This window comes from Rhizophagus irregularis, chromosome 23 (genome assembly GCF_026210795.1).
Source record: "Rhizophagus irregularis chromosome 23, complete sequence".
Classification (NCBI taxonomy): domain Eukaryota; kingdom Fungi; phylum Glomeromycota; class Glomeromycetes; order Glomerales; family Glomeraceae; genus Rhizophagus; species Rhizophagus irregularis.
In genome coordinates this window covers 1,912,435-1,929,670 of record NC_089451.1, presented here as the reverse complement: position 1 = coordinate 1,929,670, position 17,236 = coordinate 1,912,435, and the positions used below count along the sequence as shown (strand labels likewise).

The 17,236-nt window shown below is 29.6% G+C and overlaps 4 protein-coding genes across 4 annotated transcripts; 3 read left to right on the top strand and 1 right to left on the bottom strand.

Annotated features, from left to right (window-relative positions):
- Positions 1–1,690: 1,690 nt before the first annotated feature.
- On the top strand, positions 1,691–3,601 carry OCT59_015395 (uncharacterized protein; the record flags this gene model as incomplete). Its single annotated transcript, XM_066139974.1, has 5 exons — positions 1,691–1,729; positions 1,801–1,994; positions 2,370–2,650; positions 2,743–3,014; positions 3,224–3,601. The coding sequence occupies 5 exons, from the start codon at positions 1,691–1,693 to the stop codon at positions 3,599–3,601; spliced, it is 1,164 nt and encodes a 387-aa protein (XP_066002799.1).
- A 1,329-nt stretch (positions 3,602–4,930) lies between these two features.
- Positions 4,931–5,359, top strand: OCT59_015394 (uncharacterized protein; the record flags this gene model as incomplete). Its single annotated transcript, XM_066139973.1, has 2 exons — positions 4,931–5,129; positions 5,226–5,359. 2 exons carry the CDS (start codon positions 4,931–4,933, stop codon positions 5,357–5,359), a joined length of 333 nt encoding a protein of 110 aa, XP_066002798.1.
- Positions 5,360–5,430: 71 nt separating this feature from the next.
- Positions 5,431–5,661, top strand: OCT59_015393 (uncharacterized protein; the record flags this gene model as incomplete). The annotated part of the gene is made up of 1 exon (XM_066139972.1): positions 5,431–5,661. The coding sequence occupies one exon, from the start codon at positions 5,431–5,433 to the stop codon at positions 5,659–5,661; it is 231 nt and encodes a 76-aa protein (XP_066002797.1).
- Positions 5,662–8,619: 2,958 nt separating this feature from the next.
- Positions 8,620–9,238, bottom strand: OCT59_015392 (uncharacterized protein; the record flags this gene model as incomplete). Its single annotated transcript, XM_066139971.1, has 3 exons — positions 8,620–8,927; positions 8,999–9,038; positions 9,101–9,238. The coding sequence occupies 3 exons, from the start codon at positions 9,236–9,238 to the stop codon at positions 8,620–8,622; spliced, it is 486 nt and encodes a 161-aa protein (XP_066002796.1).
- Between the last annotated feature and the right edge of the window lie 7,998 nt (positions 9,239–17,236).

The following is a 17,236-nucleotide window of genomic DNA, read 5'->3' as shown; positions in this document are numbered from 1 at the left end:
TAACATTAATATCAAGGAGGTGTGGAACTAATTCCACTTTCGAAATTAGCAAACACTTTCCCTCTCAGCCAGCCGAAGAACACATACATATCATCGTATAGCGTCAAATAACAACAAGTATAAAACATACGTTATAAACTGAGGCATCATGCTGTTCGCAAATAACCACCAGTGTAAAACATACGTTATAAGCTGAGTTTCGCAAATAACAACAAGTATAAAACGTACGTTATAAACTAAGACATAATACTGTTCGCAAATAACCACCAGTATAAAACATACTTCCTATTGATTGTCAGATTGAAGACGAGGCTTCGAACTTCCCAGACGGAATTGAAGACGAGCATATCGTAATTCATGAGAGCGGAAAGGTGCGTGTTCGTTTGGTCGATGATGAGGATTTGGCTAGCGTAACCTGGACTCAAAGATTCATGATGGACCTCCCAATTATAGTGGATACATGTAAGTATTATGATTTTTTTTCGCGAGTTTTACGCAACGGAATCAACCTTGGCGTTTATACAGCACAACAACCATTCTCGTCGTGGATGTTTCCTAAGATTAAGGTATTGTTATGTATCAACTGAAAATTATATTGATCTTCCCGGATTCGATGGGGAGTCCGCTTACACAACCGATTAAAAAAAGGTATTGGAGTACGTTTGGAAGATATAGCTAAGACCTGCATTCACGTGGTATATGTCCGCAGTTATTATCATAGTCGTCATGTATAACGGGCAATGTCCCGAATTGTATTTATTTTTGCATGTATTAATAAAGTGTTTTATATTTGCCACACAACATTGAATATTTCCTATCGTATAAAAAATATTAACAATCATGACATCCGAACTTGAAGTATTGAAACAGCGTATCACTGAGCTTGAACGAGAAATGATGTCAAGATCCTGATGATTATGATAACACGGGATAGAAAACGTCATAATGTATCACAAGAAAAACTCCATAAATATAGTAGCTAAAATAAATTACGGACGCGTTCATTTTATTAATGCTTTTCTTGTGAGAATTCCTTACATAAAATATTTATACGCGTTTCTCTCAAATGTCAATTTATATTATGGAAGAAGGAGGTAAGCGAAGAAATGTATTTATGTCACAAATAAGTTACTATGTTAGGTGTACCTCCCTTAGAAATGGATTCTTGGGAGTACTCACGCTCACGCTCACGTTCGCGCTCATGCTTATCAGTTATGCTCACAAGAAGTTACTATGTTGAAGGTCTACCGATTCTGGAGGAGGAATCGGTTATGTACCTTCCTTCGTAACAAACATAGAAATGGATTCTTGGGAGTACTCACGCTCACGCTCACGCTCATGCTCATGCTTTACATTTTTTTGCGTCATGATTATGTTTCTTACGCTTTTACTTTTTTATCCTATATTTAGGTCTTAAGAAACGAAAAACGACTAAAACAACTCCTTGTTGTCCTCTAAATAAATCTGTATTCATAGGAGGCCAACTAAATGGAAAAAGCAGTCAAGAGATCAAGGATTTTATTTCTACAAAATTTTCAGTAGGGTATCCCATGTTCTTAAAACATTAGATAAATCGTACGGACATATTCACTTTGAAACCGAAAATGAAGCTGGGACTTTCTAACAACGCGTGCAAGGACAAGAATTCACTTTTCCCGATGGGAAAAAGACTAGTTTTTTACCTTCAAAAATGGCTGGGAGTAACGAATTTACTGTGTATAAAATTGAGGTAATATAATTTATTATTGTCAATAATTCAACCGATTTATAGTAAATTGACTTTGTTTATTGCATTACTAGAACGAATCACCACATGGAAATGGCTCTCGTACCATCCTCGTTACGCTTAATGTTGGTGGCGTACTCTACACCACCACCAAAGGAACACTTTTAAAAAAAACGAATTTTTTTGAGATGCCTCTTAATGGAAATGTTTTTGACACATTGGATTATGATGGAAACATTTTCATCGACCAAAATGGTGAATTATTTAAGTATGTTCTCGATTTTTGAGAACAAGTGTTTTACCGAAAAGAACTCTTTACGACAAATTATTGCTTGAAGAACTATTGCTAGAAGCTGAGTTCTATCACATCGAAGAACTGGTAACACAAATAAAAGGGAACATTAATCAAAGTTTTTATTGATAGACAACTTACATCGAAAAAAAAAATTTATCTACTTTGCTAGTTACTACTAAATTATCATTTATTTATGTATATGTAGTGTAACTTTATATCTGCTAAATAAAATGTAATTGTTGATTTGCAAAATTTCAATCACATGAATTTTCTTGGTCCTTTCTGGGTATTCTTAGGCAATTTCAGCTAAGAGAACCCCTATATATTTTTTTCATACAATAATACCAGGCTACAGCTAACTTCAATTTCTATTTCCGTCTTTCAGCCTCTGATCTTACAGCCCGGACTCAGATATGCTATACATCGGAAAGAATCTATTGTACAAAAGTCAATCTTAACGAGAATATATTGGATGATGGTGGTGCGGAGGTGTGAATCTGGCCTAGGCGACATCGAAGAATTCTCTTCCTCCGCCTTCGGTGACGCACCACAAGATGAACCGTTAACTTGCGAAGTCGCAGAGATCCCCATTTTCAAAGTGCCAGAAATAACGCTAAGACAAGCCACAGGTACATCTAGCGCAGCTGAACCAGAAATCCCAATAGCATCAACATCTGAAACGTCTAGGACGGATGAACCCGCTAAATTGCTAAATCTGCAGTTGAACCTCCCCAAGCTGCCAAGCGAACGATTGCGAAACCTGAGCCTGTGGCTACGAAGGTCAAGCCCAATCCCGAGCCATCACAAGGAAAAAAAGTAGAACGAGTTGCATGGAGGCAGCTTGCAGAAATCCTACCCTCCATTCTCCTGACCAGAGCTCAGCGCAAGGAACATCTTAGGAAAAAAGCAATCGAGCTTGGAGAGGATCACGATAAGTTCGTATCCATTACAGAGGAAGATATACGTGAATCATTAATATTCCGTCACAGAATGGTATAATCAATAACTTATAATACATGTAATTTTAATTTTATGTTTAAATAAGATAAATATTGCGAAAGTTGATTTTTGAATTTATTTTTATTTATCACCTGATACCCAGACCACGAAAATTCACTGCGGCTATACACGCAGATACAGACATAATATAAAGTCATTCTACATGTGACTCGCAGTTAAGCAATTTAAAGAGTTGATTGCAGAATTCGTGGAACCTTTCAGTAAGGAGGAAAAGATATGAAATTCATGATGGGTTCGTCGATTCGTTATCAAGTACCAGTGAACGTGAAGGCAGTAAAGACAAGGACGACGTTATGTTGGACAAAGAATATGAAGAATGTCTTAACAGCGGAACAATTGGACAAATGCAGACATACTTTCCCTGGGAGGTAATGTTTGGAAAACGATTGTCTCTCGGAAAACGTGTCGTCTTATACTCTCGCTATACCGAAGAAGAGTCATCAAGTATTGGAAGTCAAGCAACCATGTCCCAAGTGCAATCATGTGAAGGAAAAAATGGAAGAACATCGCGTTGCAACGATCCGGTTTTCTTAGTTGATACATTTGAAGATAAATCTTAATTGTTCTTGATGGTGATCCGAAAGAACTAATTTATTATATAAGACGTGTTGCTGAATTTGGCTTTGATCATATAATTATTATTGAGGAGACCGAGTATGGAATAGTCTTTTTAGATTGTTATGGTTGTTTTTCTGTGGGATGATGAAAGTCGCAACTTGGTAATTCACCTGAAGAAGCACCGAAACGCTTAATTAAAGGGAAAGATCAGTTGAGATGGTTTGTAGTGAATGGAATTGTATATATTACGAAATAGCAAGATTTCTATTAACTGCGTATTTTAGTATTATTCGATTTTACATATATACCAACAGCCTAACAAGCGTGTTTAAAATAGTAATATAAATATATGTGTTATCTAATGTATTTGAATAATAAAAAAATCAATTTGCAATCCTGCAAAACATGATTTCAGGATATGTTTGACCAAGGCTTTGATTTGCCATTAGTAACGGGTATCCAAACTAAAGCCTATCTATTTAAATGTATCACAAAACTTTTTAACACTGTTTGTTTTACCAGTGACAATAAGTTTCTATGTGCTAATTTTTTGATCACTGAGCTAATGCATTCTAATACAGGCAATTCAGGTGGACTATTTACTGTTAAAGGAAATATAATTACTTAAAAGGAAGTACTTTTCTTATTAATGTAATTTATCTTCCTTTTTTAGATTATGTAAAAAAATATTTTTAGAAATTAAATTATTGCTAAAGACTTAATTAAAAAGAGCTGGAGTAATAAAAAGTCTCAGTTTAAAAATTCTAAGAATGAATATAACTCAGAATTAGATGATAAATGGATATAATGAAGGAATCAGGTATTACTTTATTATGAAAAGTATAGTTTCTTAAAATATTACAAACTAATTCAAGCATATTTATAAGAGATACTGACTTAATATCAAAAATACTTGAATATATTGGATAATTAAATCTAAAATTTTCTATATTTATTTTTTTAATATATAGTTTTTTCATAACTAATGTTTTTACTTATGTATTGTCCAATATTATATCTTAAAAATTGTAAGTTTGCATTTGCATTTTTATATTAGATCTCAGTATCATTGTATCAATTACTAATACTTTTATTTATAAGAGATAACATAAATCTTTAAATGTAATCATATTAAACAGTAAAAGTTCCGATAAAAATTTTAGTAGAAAATTTCTAGCCTTGCACTAATGAAACGTGACAATAATTAAGTCCAGAATGATTGGCATTCGGCAATTTACCAATGAAAAGTTTTACGTATAATTGATTACAAATCACATAGTAAAACCCACCAGTAAGTGATTTCAGTGATGTCACAACCTTTTCTCGCGAGTATGTCAGAGTCTAAGATTTCCCGTTCTTTGTTTCCTCAATTCACAGAAGAACAACTAGAAGAAGTAAGTAAAATCTTCAAGTCTTCTGTAAATTGGACCAGTTACAAAAAGTGGGTTGAGGACGGAAAACCTTATGAAGAACACGACGAATTAATTGGGATCCGGAAACTCGAAAATGGATCTCAGAGAAGACCAACTGGTAAATCTATAGATCTATTGATTTATATTCACTCTGCTACTTCATTTTCATGTATATATTTGGTTATTAAAGTTCAAATATATAAAATTTTTAAAGGAACCGTACGAGGTAACGTTGACAGAAATGGAGAACATCGAAATGGAAGTAGCTCTCACCATAGTGTCAGGAAGACAGCTCGAACAACCGGGAAAAAAGGCAATAGAAACACTTCACCAACAAGAGCCACGTAACAAAGGTGAATATTGTAGTAAAAATTCTGGATCCGATACAATTCCCAACACTGTCACAGTTCACGAACCAAATGCTTCAAGACTTGCGGAGGGACGGCATCCTCAATGATGTAATTGGTTGTTGTGTCAAGGGAAAAATTAGAGAACTTAGAATTGTTGATGAAGCAACTGGTAAAGTAGAACTTGTTGGACAAAAAATCGGTTCTTATAACATTGTGCCAAAAGAATCGTACATGTATACATTAACTCTACCAAATTACCATTTTTTAATGTTAACGGCATTTAAGGGGCAAATGGTTTAGATGTTTAGCTTACTTTTGTGATCATGATTCATATACGAATTTTCTAAACATATTCTATACTAATAAGATCTCTTTTTGATGAAGAATGAAACAAGAATAGCAAATATTTTTTTATAAAAATAATAAATCAAACGCGTTTTTACATTGCTATATATTTTTTTGTGTCCGCAATAAAGTCTTAAAGCTTTACCCTGGTATATCTTTAAGTAAAAGTGTCGAATCTGAAGATGTTACAAGACAAATCTTCACTTTGTCCATCATGCGAGACGAATCATAAGGAAAATATAGTAGACTATTATGGGGACAAATCTTACCGTTTATGTTGTATATACAGATATACAGATCTTGAGGTGGTAGCATAGGCCGGTCATGTAAGATCGATCACCTGAAATGCGCAGTACGATATCGAAAATTCTTTGCCGGCTTTCTATCTGCATAAAATATACCATGCGCAGTAAAATGTCATCTATACTCCAGAAAAATGCAGAAAACGTCATCGACATCCGCAGATATAGGCATGTGATATAATTACGCCACTATATCATGTGATTGTGAACAACCGCAGTCGTTATTTTAGAATAACCCCCGGCCAAGAGCAATATTTTTGTGTTGCTATACTGATGAACTTTCCCAAAGTTCTGGTATGTTCTATCTCACTCATTACACAGTACTGAATTACTAATAAAAAAATACATCCCTGATTTACATGCGGATCGTAAGACAGGGCGTTGTTAAAAAGAAATTCAAAAATGGAAATAGAGTCGATTAAATCAATGACTTACAGATCCTCGGAGCCAAAGGCGCTGTGCATAAACGATAAATTTTTATTATCCTACTGATGTTAGCGCATTCAAATTACGTATACAGGTTAATCACATATTAATCCATTTTTTGAATAGGAAATAGTTATACATGATCTTGATCCCATGATGACAAATATCCTGATTTTTTGTGATTACAATTGAAATAGGAGTGGGGCTGTGAACTCAAACAAAGATGCACCACATGAAATCTTCTGTTTTGAAAGAGATCTTAGAAATAAATGGAAAATTTTGAGATACAGCATTGCTCCATTAGTGTTACATTAAGTTGTCAAAAATTGTAATTCTTCAGATTTTCTTTTAAGCGCTATTATTACAATTCAGGGGAGAGACATTTGTTATTATTAGATGGGATCCAGGCCTTTATAATTGTTTTAGCTGAAAAAATATAATTATGAAAAATGTAGTTATGACGAATACATTTAATAAAGCAACATAACTTTTATTAAATCGGGTTAAATTCTCTTTTTGTGCATAGTAGGCATACAGTATAAAATAAACCTTTTTCCCAGTGCATTTACGCAAGAAAATTATTGCTATTAAAAAAATCAATCGTTAATATCTAAAAAAACTTGATCTACCAATAAAATCTCTTAATAAAATTACTACGCCTAATCATGTCCAGTTTGACATTGCTCAACTCTTCTGAAAGCATGCTATTTTTGGCCTTATTCGCTGTTTTTTTACTTGTTAATCCAGTGATATTCATGGGATTTGCCACCATATAGTCAAATATTAAATAGAAAGTCTCTAATGAACTCTATACATGTGCCATCAAAATTGTCAATTATCTTGATATACTGGAAATAGAAAAGACCTTTACTGAATTTAACAATAAGCTCACCGCAAAAGTTGACACAAGTATTTCCAATTTTAAATCTATATTCATTGTGGAAATCAGTAAAATTTATGCCGAAATTGATGGAAACTTACTGCAGAAGCTGAAAAAATCAAGGCACGTGATGATGACTTTACTGAGGAGGCGCAGAAAATCTTTCAAATGATCATACTGTTACCAAAAGGCTTAATGAGATCAAAGAAGCCTGCTGTAATGATTTTCCTCAGTTAATACTTCTATTGATGCACTCCAAAATGGATTAATTTAATGTTATACAATCAATAGAAGAATCCAGCCAGTTGAAACTAAGGTTGCTTGCCGAAACCTTTTTAATAACTGCCGAAACCTATACGGAAAATGCTGAAACTATATTAAATCATATTAAAAATCCTGCCGAAACTTTGCCGAAATGCCAAAACCCCCATTTGCCGAAACTGCCGAAATCCTGCCGAAACTATAGTAAACATATAGTAAAATCTTGCCAAAATTTATCGCAGGATTTTGGAGAGGTTTTGGCAAGCAACCTTAGTTGAAACTAATCAACAAAGTGTATCAAACCACTCTAAAGTGTCCAATCAATCTTGTGCATCATCTAATTTAGAACTAATAACATTCAAGGATATTAGTTTAACTATTTGGATCCAATTCAAGCAAATTTTTGATAAGATTAAGGCAGAAAAAAGATTTAACTCAAAAGAAATGTGTCTTCATGTAGAAATGGAAATTCGTGAATTAGGTGAAAATATTAAGAAAGTTACGGTTCAAGGGTTTTATAAGAAAAATATAAAGAAGGATAAATATATTAGTACTTTAGATAATATTGGTTTATGATTAAATAGTAAACTTAGTGTAAACAATAATAATGCAGAGTAGTGAGAAGGAACTGTTGCATTTGGCTTAAGGATCAACGTGATTCTTCCCTTTAAACACAATCTACTCTAATACCTTTTATTAGTTTCATTTTTTACTTAGCCGGCTGGCTCTTTCTCGCGTATTACTTTACAAAAATATGATAAAGATTTTACTTCAAATTTTTAAATGTATTTCGTGTTTTACAAGTGATATTTATTAATTACATTTGTATTCTATTGCATCGCACTTACAAATTATAAAAATATAAAATTTACTAAACTATTTGCCGAAGTGTCTTATAGGTCAAGTATTACATTTGCTTTTGTTTTCTACATAAATCATAGCTATAAAATATAAATATTTGGCGCCAGTCCTTTCTGCCAACAATTAATGAAAAAAAACTCTAATCCTCTTCTCATACACCGCCATAATTAATAGTAACATTGATTACATTAGCATTTTGCGAAAAAGAAGGAATTGTTGGATTACGGGTCTAAAGGTGTTAGGTATTTCGACAGTTAATAGATTTGATGTTGTAAGTGATGATAATTTGGAGGAATCCTTGACAGCCTTTTCCAATGGTTGTTGTTCAGAACTTGATTTCCCTTTGGGCCGTTTAGGTAAGATTGAAGAGGATGTTACCTCAAAAGAATTTACACTACTTGATCCAACATTTTCATTATATACCTGCTCGAATGGAAGTTCTAGCGAATGGTAAGATTGTATTAATTTAGAGATAATCACCCACTTATTTTCTATAGAAACATATCTGATTTTAACCAGAACTTTGTTGAGAACTCTTTGTATATTTTTTCCACCACCAAACTCTTCTTAGTTCCAGTTCCTTCTCTATATCTTTTGGCCATCTAAAAAAATAGTAAGTATATTAACCCTAGATTTCATGTAAAATTCAAGTAGGTCTATTTACATTAAAAGCCTTTGTAAGGTTTAAGAACTTATTATGACAGTCTTTACTTAGGAAAAAGTTGGTATTCTCTTGTTTATTAAGCTTTAATACTGGCGATATCGTTCCAAAAATCTTGTTTCTTCTTATTTGGAATGGCATGATATTTGAAATTTTTTTGTTTACATTCGTTGATGAGAAGATGAAGCTGAGTGTCAGACCATTCAGTAGAAGAAGATATGTTTACATTGGTGAGAGAACTCCATAAAAATTGGGCTGGTTTTATGGAAATATCAAGTGATATATTCTGATTATAGCGAAGGATAATTGATTTAATTTAATGAAATGATTAATCGAATAATAATGGTGGCTTAACCTTTTTTTTAAATTCACATAATATGCTGATCACCCGTAATTTGAGAACCCATTCAGCGCCAGAGAAGTGTTGTAGAACTGTCGTGGAATTGGTAGGAATTTAGGGAGATCACATATGATACAAAATTTAACTAAAGATGCTGTGTATAATTTAGCTGAATCAAAAAAAATATGAATCTGTTTTTTACCTGAATAATTGAATAAAAATGAATCTGACATTTTATTATAATATACTTGCTATAAATCACTATAAGTCATTAAAACAGCTATAAATCGATAAAATCAGTAAAATTGCTATAAATTACTATAAAGTCCTTATATCTGTAAAATAGTTAAAACTAACTATTCTGGTTTAAATCCTGTAGTAATGCAAGCGTTAAACAATCTGCAATATAGGTATAGTAGTAAAACACCAGAAATGTAATATTCTCATGTTCGTTATTCATTTAAGAAACTTTTTGAATATAATCAAAAATACTTCTCCAAGAATGGATTTATTCAAATAATTAAAAGATCATAAAAATGAGGAATTTAAAGCTGGGAAACGTTTATCTCATATTTATTGCACTATATATGACTCCTTAGTAATTATTTGCAAAAATACCATCGAATGTGACAATGATCATTTGAAGAAATGTATTGCTAAAACAGCAAAAAAGCATATTGCATATTCTAAGGAGAATTACATATATTATGTAATATTCAGTTTAATATAAACTTACTCCTCTCCTCCCTCTTGTCAGATTTAATAACCAATCAAATTATAATATTTATAAATCATATAATTTTATTAAGTATAACGTAAGATTTTAGTTATTCCTTCCTCCTTTTGATAATTACATAATATATGTAAGCTCTCTAATAGGATCCCAAACAATACATATATAAGTAACAAAAAAATTTGCTTAGCCATCATATAAAAAAATTTTTTAGGTTATATTTTATTTCGTTTAGCCAAAAAAAAATTTTAATATAGTCATGTTTTCAAATATGTAACAAAGCAGAGGTTTAATTAAACTCAGATATGAGTTTGCGTAGTAAAATTCCTAATTTAATAATCTTAATTTTTGTACATACAATTTTTAATTTTCTGGAATTTTTTTGTCTTTTTATGTATTTAGTTCTTTGTTCTTTTATGCTTACATATAGTTTATATCCTTATCAAAACCATTTTTATACATATACACATTTTTTCAAGTCTTAGATAGACATATACATTACATCAGGAAATTTGTTTAGGCGTAATTTAGTGTAATATTTCGAAGGTGGTGTAAAATTTCGAAATATTACACTAAAAACGTAATATTATTTAAAAGCTATTTCTTAAATTTGAATAATTATAGTAATTTAAGAATATCTCGCTATCTACTGATCCAATCAAGACGATCTATAGCTCATTGGAATCAGCTCATCAAGACGAATCGAATGGTAGTAAAATCGTATCTTTACGTTCGATAGATGATTTTCTATTACTTTAAAACTTTACTGCATACTATAGAGCGTTCTATCAACTGTAGAAATGCGATTTTACTACCATTCGATCCGTCTTGATGAGCTGATTCCAATGAGCTATAGATCGTCTTGATTGGATCAGTAGATAGCGAGATATTCTTAAATTACTATAATTATTCAAATTTAAGAGCGTAAACTTTTGTAATATTACGTTTTTAGTGTAATATTTCGAAATTTTACACCACCTTCGAAATATTACACTAAATTACGCCTAAACAAATTTCCTGATGTATGGTTAGCTAGAAATATTTTAAACAACAGTTACAAAAACATCCATATGTTGTTAAAGTAGTACGTACTAAAAAAGTTATTTGCATATATGGAGCAGTAATAAAACTTAATAGGAAATATGATGAAGATTATATTAATCGTCATGCAAATGGTCCAGGATGTAAAAGGAAAGATGGACAATAAAGTATTTTATGTTTTTTTTGCAAAATCAACAACAGATGAAGATGATAATATAGATAATGAAAATTTGGATGATGACTGGATAATTGGGAGAGTGAAGTAAAAGATACGATGAATGATGATGATATTATTACAGTAAATGAAGCTGAAAATGAAATTAGTGAAGAAAATAATAATATAATAATTAATTCAACATATATTAATCAAGTATCTAACAAGAGAAAGGGATGCTTAGGGCTCTGTTTAAATTTAATTACAAATTATGTTGATTAGTATTGCTGCCTGAAACTCATTTAACGATAAAACTCAAAAATCTGAAATTCAAAAACTTTATTTTTAATAAAATAATTGGTAAATCCAAAACTTTTCTAAATTATAATTAGTTTCAGAAAAGCATAAAAACAGTTTAAGCAATTAATTTTTATTATGAAAAATAGTTTCAGATTGAATTTTAACTGAACTAAAATTTTGAAAAAATAGTTTTAGTAAGCATCCTTAATGTTGATAGAACATCAGCAAGTTATGGTGGAGTTCGTCATGTTGAAGTAATTGCTAAAGAAATATTTCCAAATAAATTTCCTCATAAATTTACAAGAAAAAAACTTACAACATCACAAAAACGTGCATTAAATCAAAAAATTTATGCAGAATCTCAATGGCGTGTTGGTAAAAAATGTAAGTTTTTTTGAGAGAAAAAATTAAAAATTTACTTGTTTAACAAAAATCTTTTCTATTTAAATAATAGGTATTGTGGTACACGCTAAAATATGCATGGGATATTCTGAAAAAGAGATTTGTGATGAATGTTTAGCATTAAAACACAATAATCTATTAGAAAATCGTCTTGCCATCCTAAAACCAGCACCTCAAAATCTCAAATTTACACCAAAATTTTATTTTGAAATTAATTAAAACATTTGCAAAATCAAGATCTCTGTGAAATTTGGTCTATTGTTAAAAACAACAATCATGCAAATATATGGATTACATTAGCAGATAAAGCTATTCATGGCGTATTTAATGAAAAACCTGTTTTTGAAGGACTTTGTAAAATAATAGTTTAAGCCGCCATTTATAAAAGGCAAGCAAAATTTCAAATATAATGAGGAACTTACAAACTTCCTCATTATATTAGGAAGTTTTAGCATTCGAACTCTTAATATTTTTCATTAAAATTTGAAAGGGCACACAATTCAAAATATATGGTATGATCTGCTTATTTTATTATCTATAAAAATTTGTGCTAATTGGTTAAAAAATTTTCTATCTAAAATAGAAAACTTCATGTTAACGATGAAGATACCGACACTTACAAATCCTACCTTTTTATTTGAGAATGTTGCTAAATTTAAAAGGCTAATTGATACATTAAATTATTAAAGACCTATAGCTGCTATATCTGATAATACCAAATTAAAACCTGCTTTTTGGTATCATTCTGGTTTAGGATGTATTGTTGGGTCAACACTTTCTATCAAAGAAACTAAAATTAATACATATAAAGATATCCCAATAATTATTAATGATATCAAAATTAAAAAAGCTATTGCAAATGACATGCGTGCCTATATATTGCAGGTAGTATTCATTTATAATAAATTATATCATTTATATACATACGATTCATAGTCATATTTATTTCAATTATTATTATTAGGTACCATTACCAACCTTTCCGCCAGTAGTTATTGGCTTATTGCATTAATTGCTAATACTGGGTCTGATAACCAGTTAACTGTAACGAATTTTCATTAAGAATTATTGACTCAAATGGCACCGCAACTTAATCTTTCAATATTATCAATTGGTTCAGATGGCCATATTGTTAAATTTAAAGCTCAAACTGCAATCCAAAAATATCCAACAGATGAACAGCTAGTTTTTTAGAATGATAAATTTGGAATTAATTTCAGCTGCCCGATTTTTCTGAACATAGAACCTGTTGTTTGCGTACAAGATCCTATTGGAACGTGCCAGAAATTACGTGATTTAGTAGGTGGGTGAAGGTTAGGTCCTGTCACAATATACCTTTTATGATGATAGTATATCTTTTATAGTAAATAATATATAATTTGTTTATTTATAAGAAGCTTTTTTGAAATTATCTTACCATCTAAAAGTCCAATTTCAATGAATTTTTTTTGTTTTATAAAGTATAAAGAGGGCTATGGTGTGGCGCATCTATACTCATCAACAGTCCAAAAATTTATTTTAGGCTGATCTTTACCAAATTAAGTAATAGTTTAGCCTTATTTGGTAACATCCCCATTGATCATTGTGTGATTTATTAAATTAGATTTACCTGATTGGCTTAAATCGTAATCACGTGAAAAATTAATTCCGAAATTTTACTATTTTACATAGACTTATATAAAAAATACTCCAACTTAAAAAGCTAATAACTTTTAATCTATAAAAGTTAGAGGAAATTAAATCTGATAGAATGAAAAAGAATCGCTTTAATCTATAATTGTATCAGTTTACTTTTTCAGTTTAACATAAAATTTTAATGAGTTATTGAAGTTTAAAAATACCCAATTTTCATTTGATGAGTATAGATGCGCCGCACCATACAAAATAAAAAAAAGTTTATGCAAATTGAATTATTGGATAGTAAAATAATTGTATTATAATATATATGTGATATATAGTACTAATTTATTTATTAAGAAGCTTTTTTGCAATTAACTTACTATCTAGTAGTTCAATTTTAATGGATTTTTTTTGTTTTGTAAAGCATAAAGAGGTCTACAAAACAAAAAAAAAATTATGTAAATTGGATTATTGAATAGTGAAATAATTGTATTATAATATAATATATAATATATAATAATTTATTTATTAATAAGCTTTTTTGCAATTATTTCATCATCTAGCAGTCCAATTTCAATAAATTTTTTTTTTTTTATAAGGTATAAATGGGGCTACAAAACAAAAAAAAGTTTATGCAAATTGAATTATTAGATAGCAAACTAATTGTATTATAATATACATATATATATTAATATAATATATTATATATTATATGTATTTTTTTAGCCAATTAGAATTCAATCACATGGTGGGTAGGGGGATTAGGTCTCTAATTGAGCATTATCACGTGATTTCTGGCACACCCCTAAGCACACAAAAAAAACCAGCTGCAATGCTATAATATCTGGTGCATAGCTTCTTACTTTTGGAAATTCAACAGTACAGTTTGAGTAACTATTAAAGTTATCTCATATCCCAAATTTGGTAATGTATCATCAAGATATGATAAAACTTGACCGTCAAGATGACAGTGCTACATACCATGCATTTTGTTCAGGAAATTTACAAAATTGTTATGATATTATTAAAGAGGATATGCAGAGAATTTTTGTATATCTTTTTATTATAGGTTGGTAATTTATTATTATATGTAATTATTGGTTTTTTTTGCTTTATTCGCTCAATTTATTAATATATTTTTAAAATTAGGAGAACTTATTGATAGTTACTTAAATCGAGAAATAACTCCATTAGAAAGAATTAAAATGTCAATGACAGCTTTTTTCTTTTTACAACTTTGGAAAAAACATATAGCAAACATGAGTGAAAAATATTCTGATTTTATTTCTTTAAACAAAAATTTTTTAGCAGATCAAAGTTTTGCAATTTTTATTTCTCTCGCAAAATCCATGATATTATTAGTAATATTACACTGAAAGTATTATTCAAATTACCCATTTTTACCATGAATACATAGATGCGCTATAACACTTTTTTTTTTGAATTTTTCACACGACACGCCAAATTAATTCAGATTTTAATTATTTTGAACTATTGCAATTAGTTCCAAAAATTTCTCAATATACCAAAGCATTAAGAGCAAAAAATATTATATTAAAAAAGGAAAATCAGTATGTGAAGGTAAATTATTCAATTAATATGTTTAAAAATTGATTAAATTATTAGTTTTTTTAAGTATTTCCTTTCACTTAGGTTATCATTTTGATTATAATGTAGGAGATATTAACTCAAGGAATTTGGCAACACTATGTACTTGGCCATCAGATGCTGAAATTACTCTGACTATAGAGTATTCATATGAATTGGCATCTGAACTTGCTAATGCTCTTGATATAGATACTATTCAACATGTAAATCCTTTAATATTACAGCCATATATTTTGATAAAAAAGCAAAATTCAGAGATATCAGCTGAAATTGAGCTAAATTCTAAAATTAATGAATTTTCTGAAATCAATAGAGAAATTTCTGATGTGATCGATCAAGCTTCTAAACATGCTGCCAGCAGTAATGATATTTTTGATTCCTTGAATAGTGAAGAAAATACTGATGATCGTATTCACCAAAAACAGATTATTTCAATTTTAAATGTTACAAAAACATATAATAATGAAAAACAAACTCATGGTATACATAATTTATTAATTTTACTATATTCAACAATATTAAAAATACTATATTAATACTATTTTAAAAAGATCCTCTTATTAGATATCTTCTTCCAACAAAAGAATTGGATTATTTAACTATAATTGCATTATGAGAATATCATGAAGCATATAATTCAAGGCCAATTAAAAGACAATATCGTGTATATGATGATAAGCAAACAAATACTGGAAGTATCAATCCAAATAAGGCTAGCCAAATTGTTTCACATTTCACAAATAATAATGATCCAACAATATATTATATAAAGCCACGCGAAAAATGATGAAAAGAAAATTAGAAAACAATGACTATGAGTCTTGCGAATTTACAAAATTCTGAATTATCAAAGTAAAGACGAACCATTTGTAATTATAATAGTAAAACTAATAATGCAAGTAAGTCAGTATAATATATTTATTATTTTGTATTGAATCAGCAAATGTTATTTAAGATTTTCCCTTATGGCAAGATGATTTTGTTATTGTAATATATGGAAAAAAAATCTGTGTTGCTAAAATAATATCAATGTATTATAAAAGCTATGGTAACTCAAGAAATTAATCAAATTGAAGATTTATCATATATTTCTTTACAAGTGTATTTACCAATTCATCTTAATATTTTTGCAAGCCAAACTTTGAAAGGCTATGTATTATTTACTTATCATTGTTCTCAAAATATTTTATATCATATTAACACAAATAAACTAATAATTAGTAAAAGTTCATTAACTTTAATAGGAATAGCACGAAATACCTTTAATTATTTTAATCGTGATGATATTAGAATTAATATGATGTAATATGTTAATAATAAAGAGTTTAATACAATTATCTAAAAAACTATTATTCAAATTAATGCTAATTAAATAGATATATATTAATATGTCATAAAATAGATTGCATAACGAAATGGAATTTTAAAAGTCATATGAAAAATTTGCTTAGTCAAATTAAAAATAATTTGCTTATTGATCATAATAAAAAATTCTGATTTTAATGTGACTTCTATATGTATTGTTTAGGTCCTCATTATACAAGCTGAAATAATTTTTTTTTTAAATATTAAGTTTAATATATATAAATATATACTTAAATTAAATAATGCAGTAGTTAGATTGTAAGATAATTAATAGTGTAAATTGAGGTATTTGGTTCAGTTTCTAAGGTAAGTAAAAATAAATATAATTTTAATTTAATTTAAATATATATAGTATGTGTTAATATACGGTATTGAACAACAATGCACTACACATTAGAGGTGAACGATGTGTATATTAACATTATGCATTGGTATACTCCAGTATACGGATGTTGATTAATATTATTAATTACGTTGAACAACTAGCTAGTGTTGATCAATACGTATACTGGTATAAATCAACACTTTTAAAACTTCTTGATATAATATAATAAATTTTATGTTATCACTGTCCTG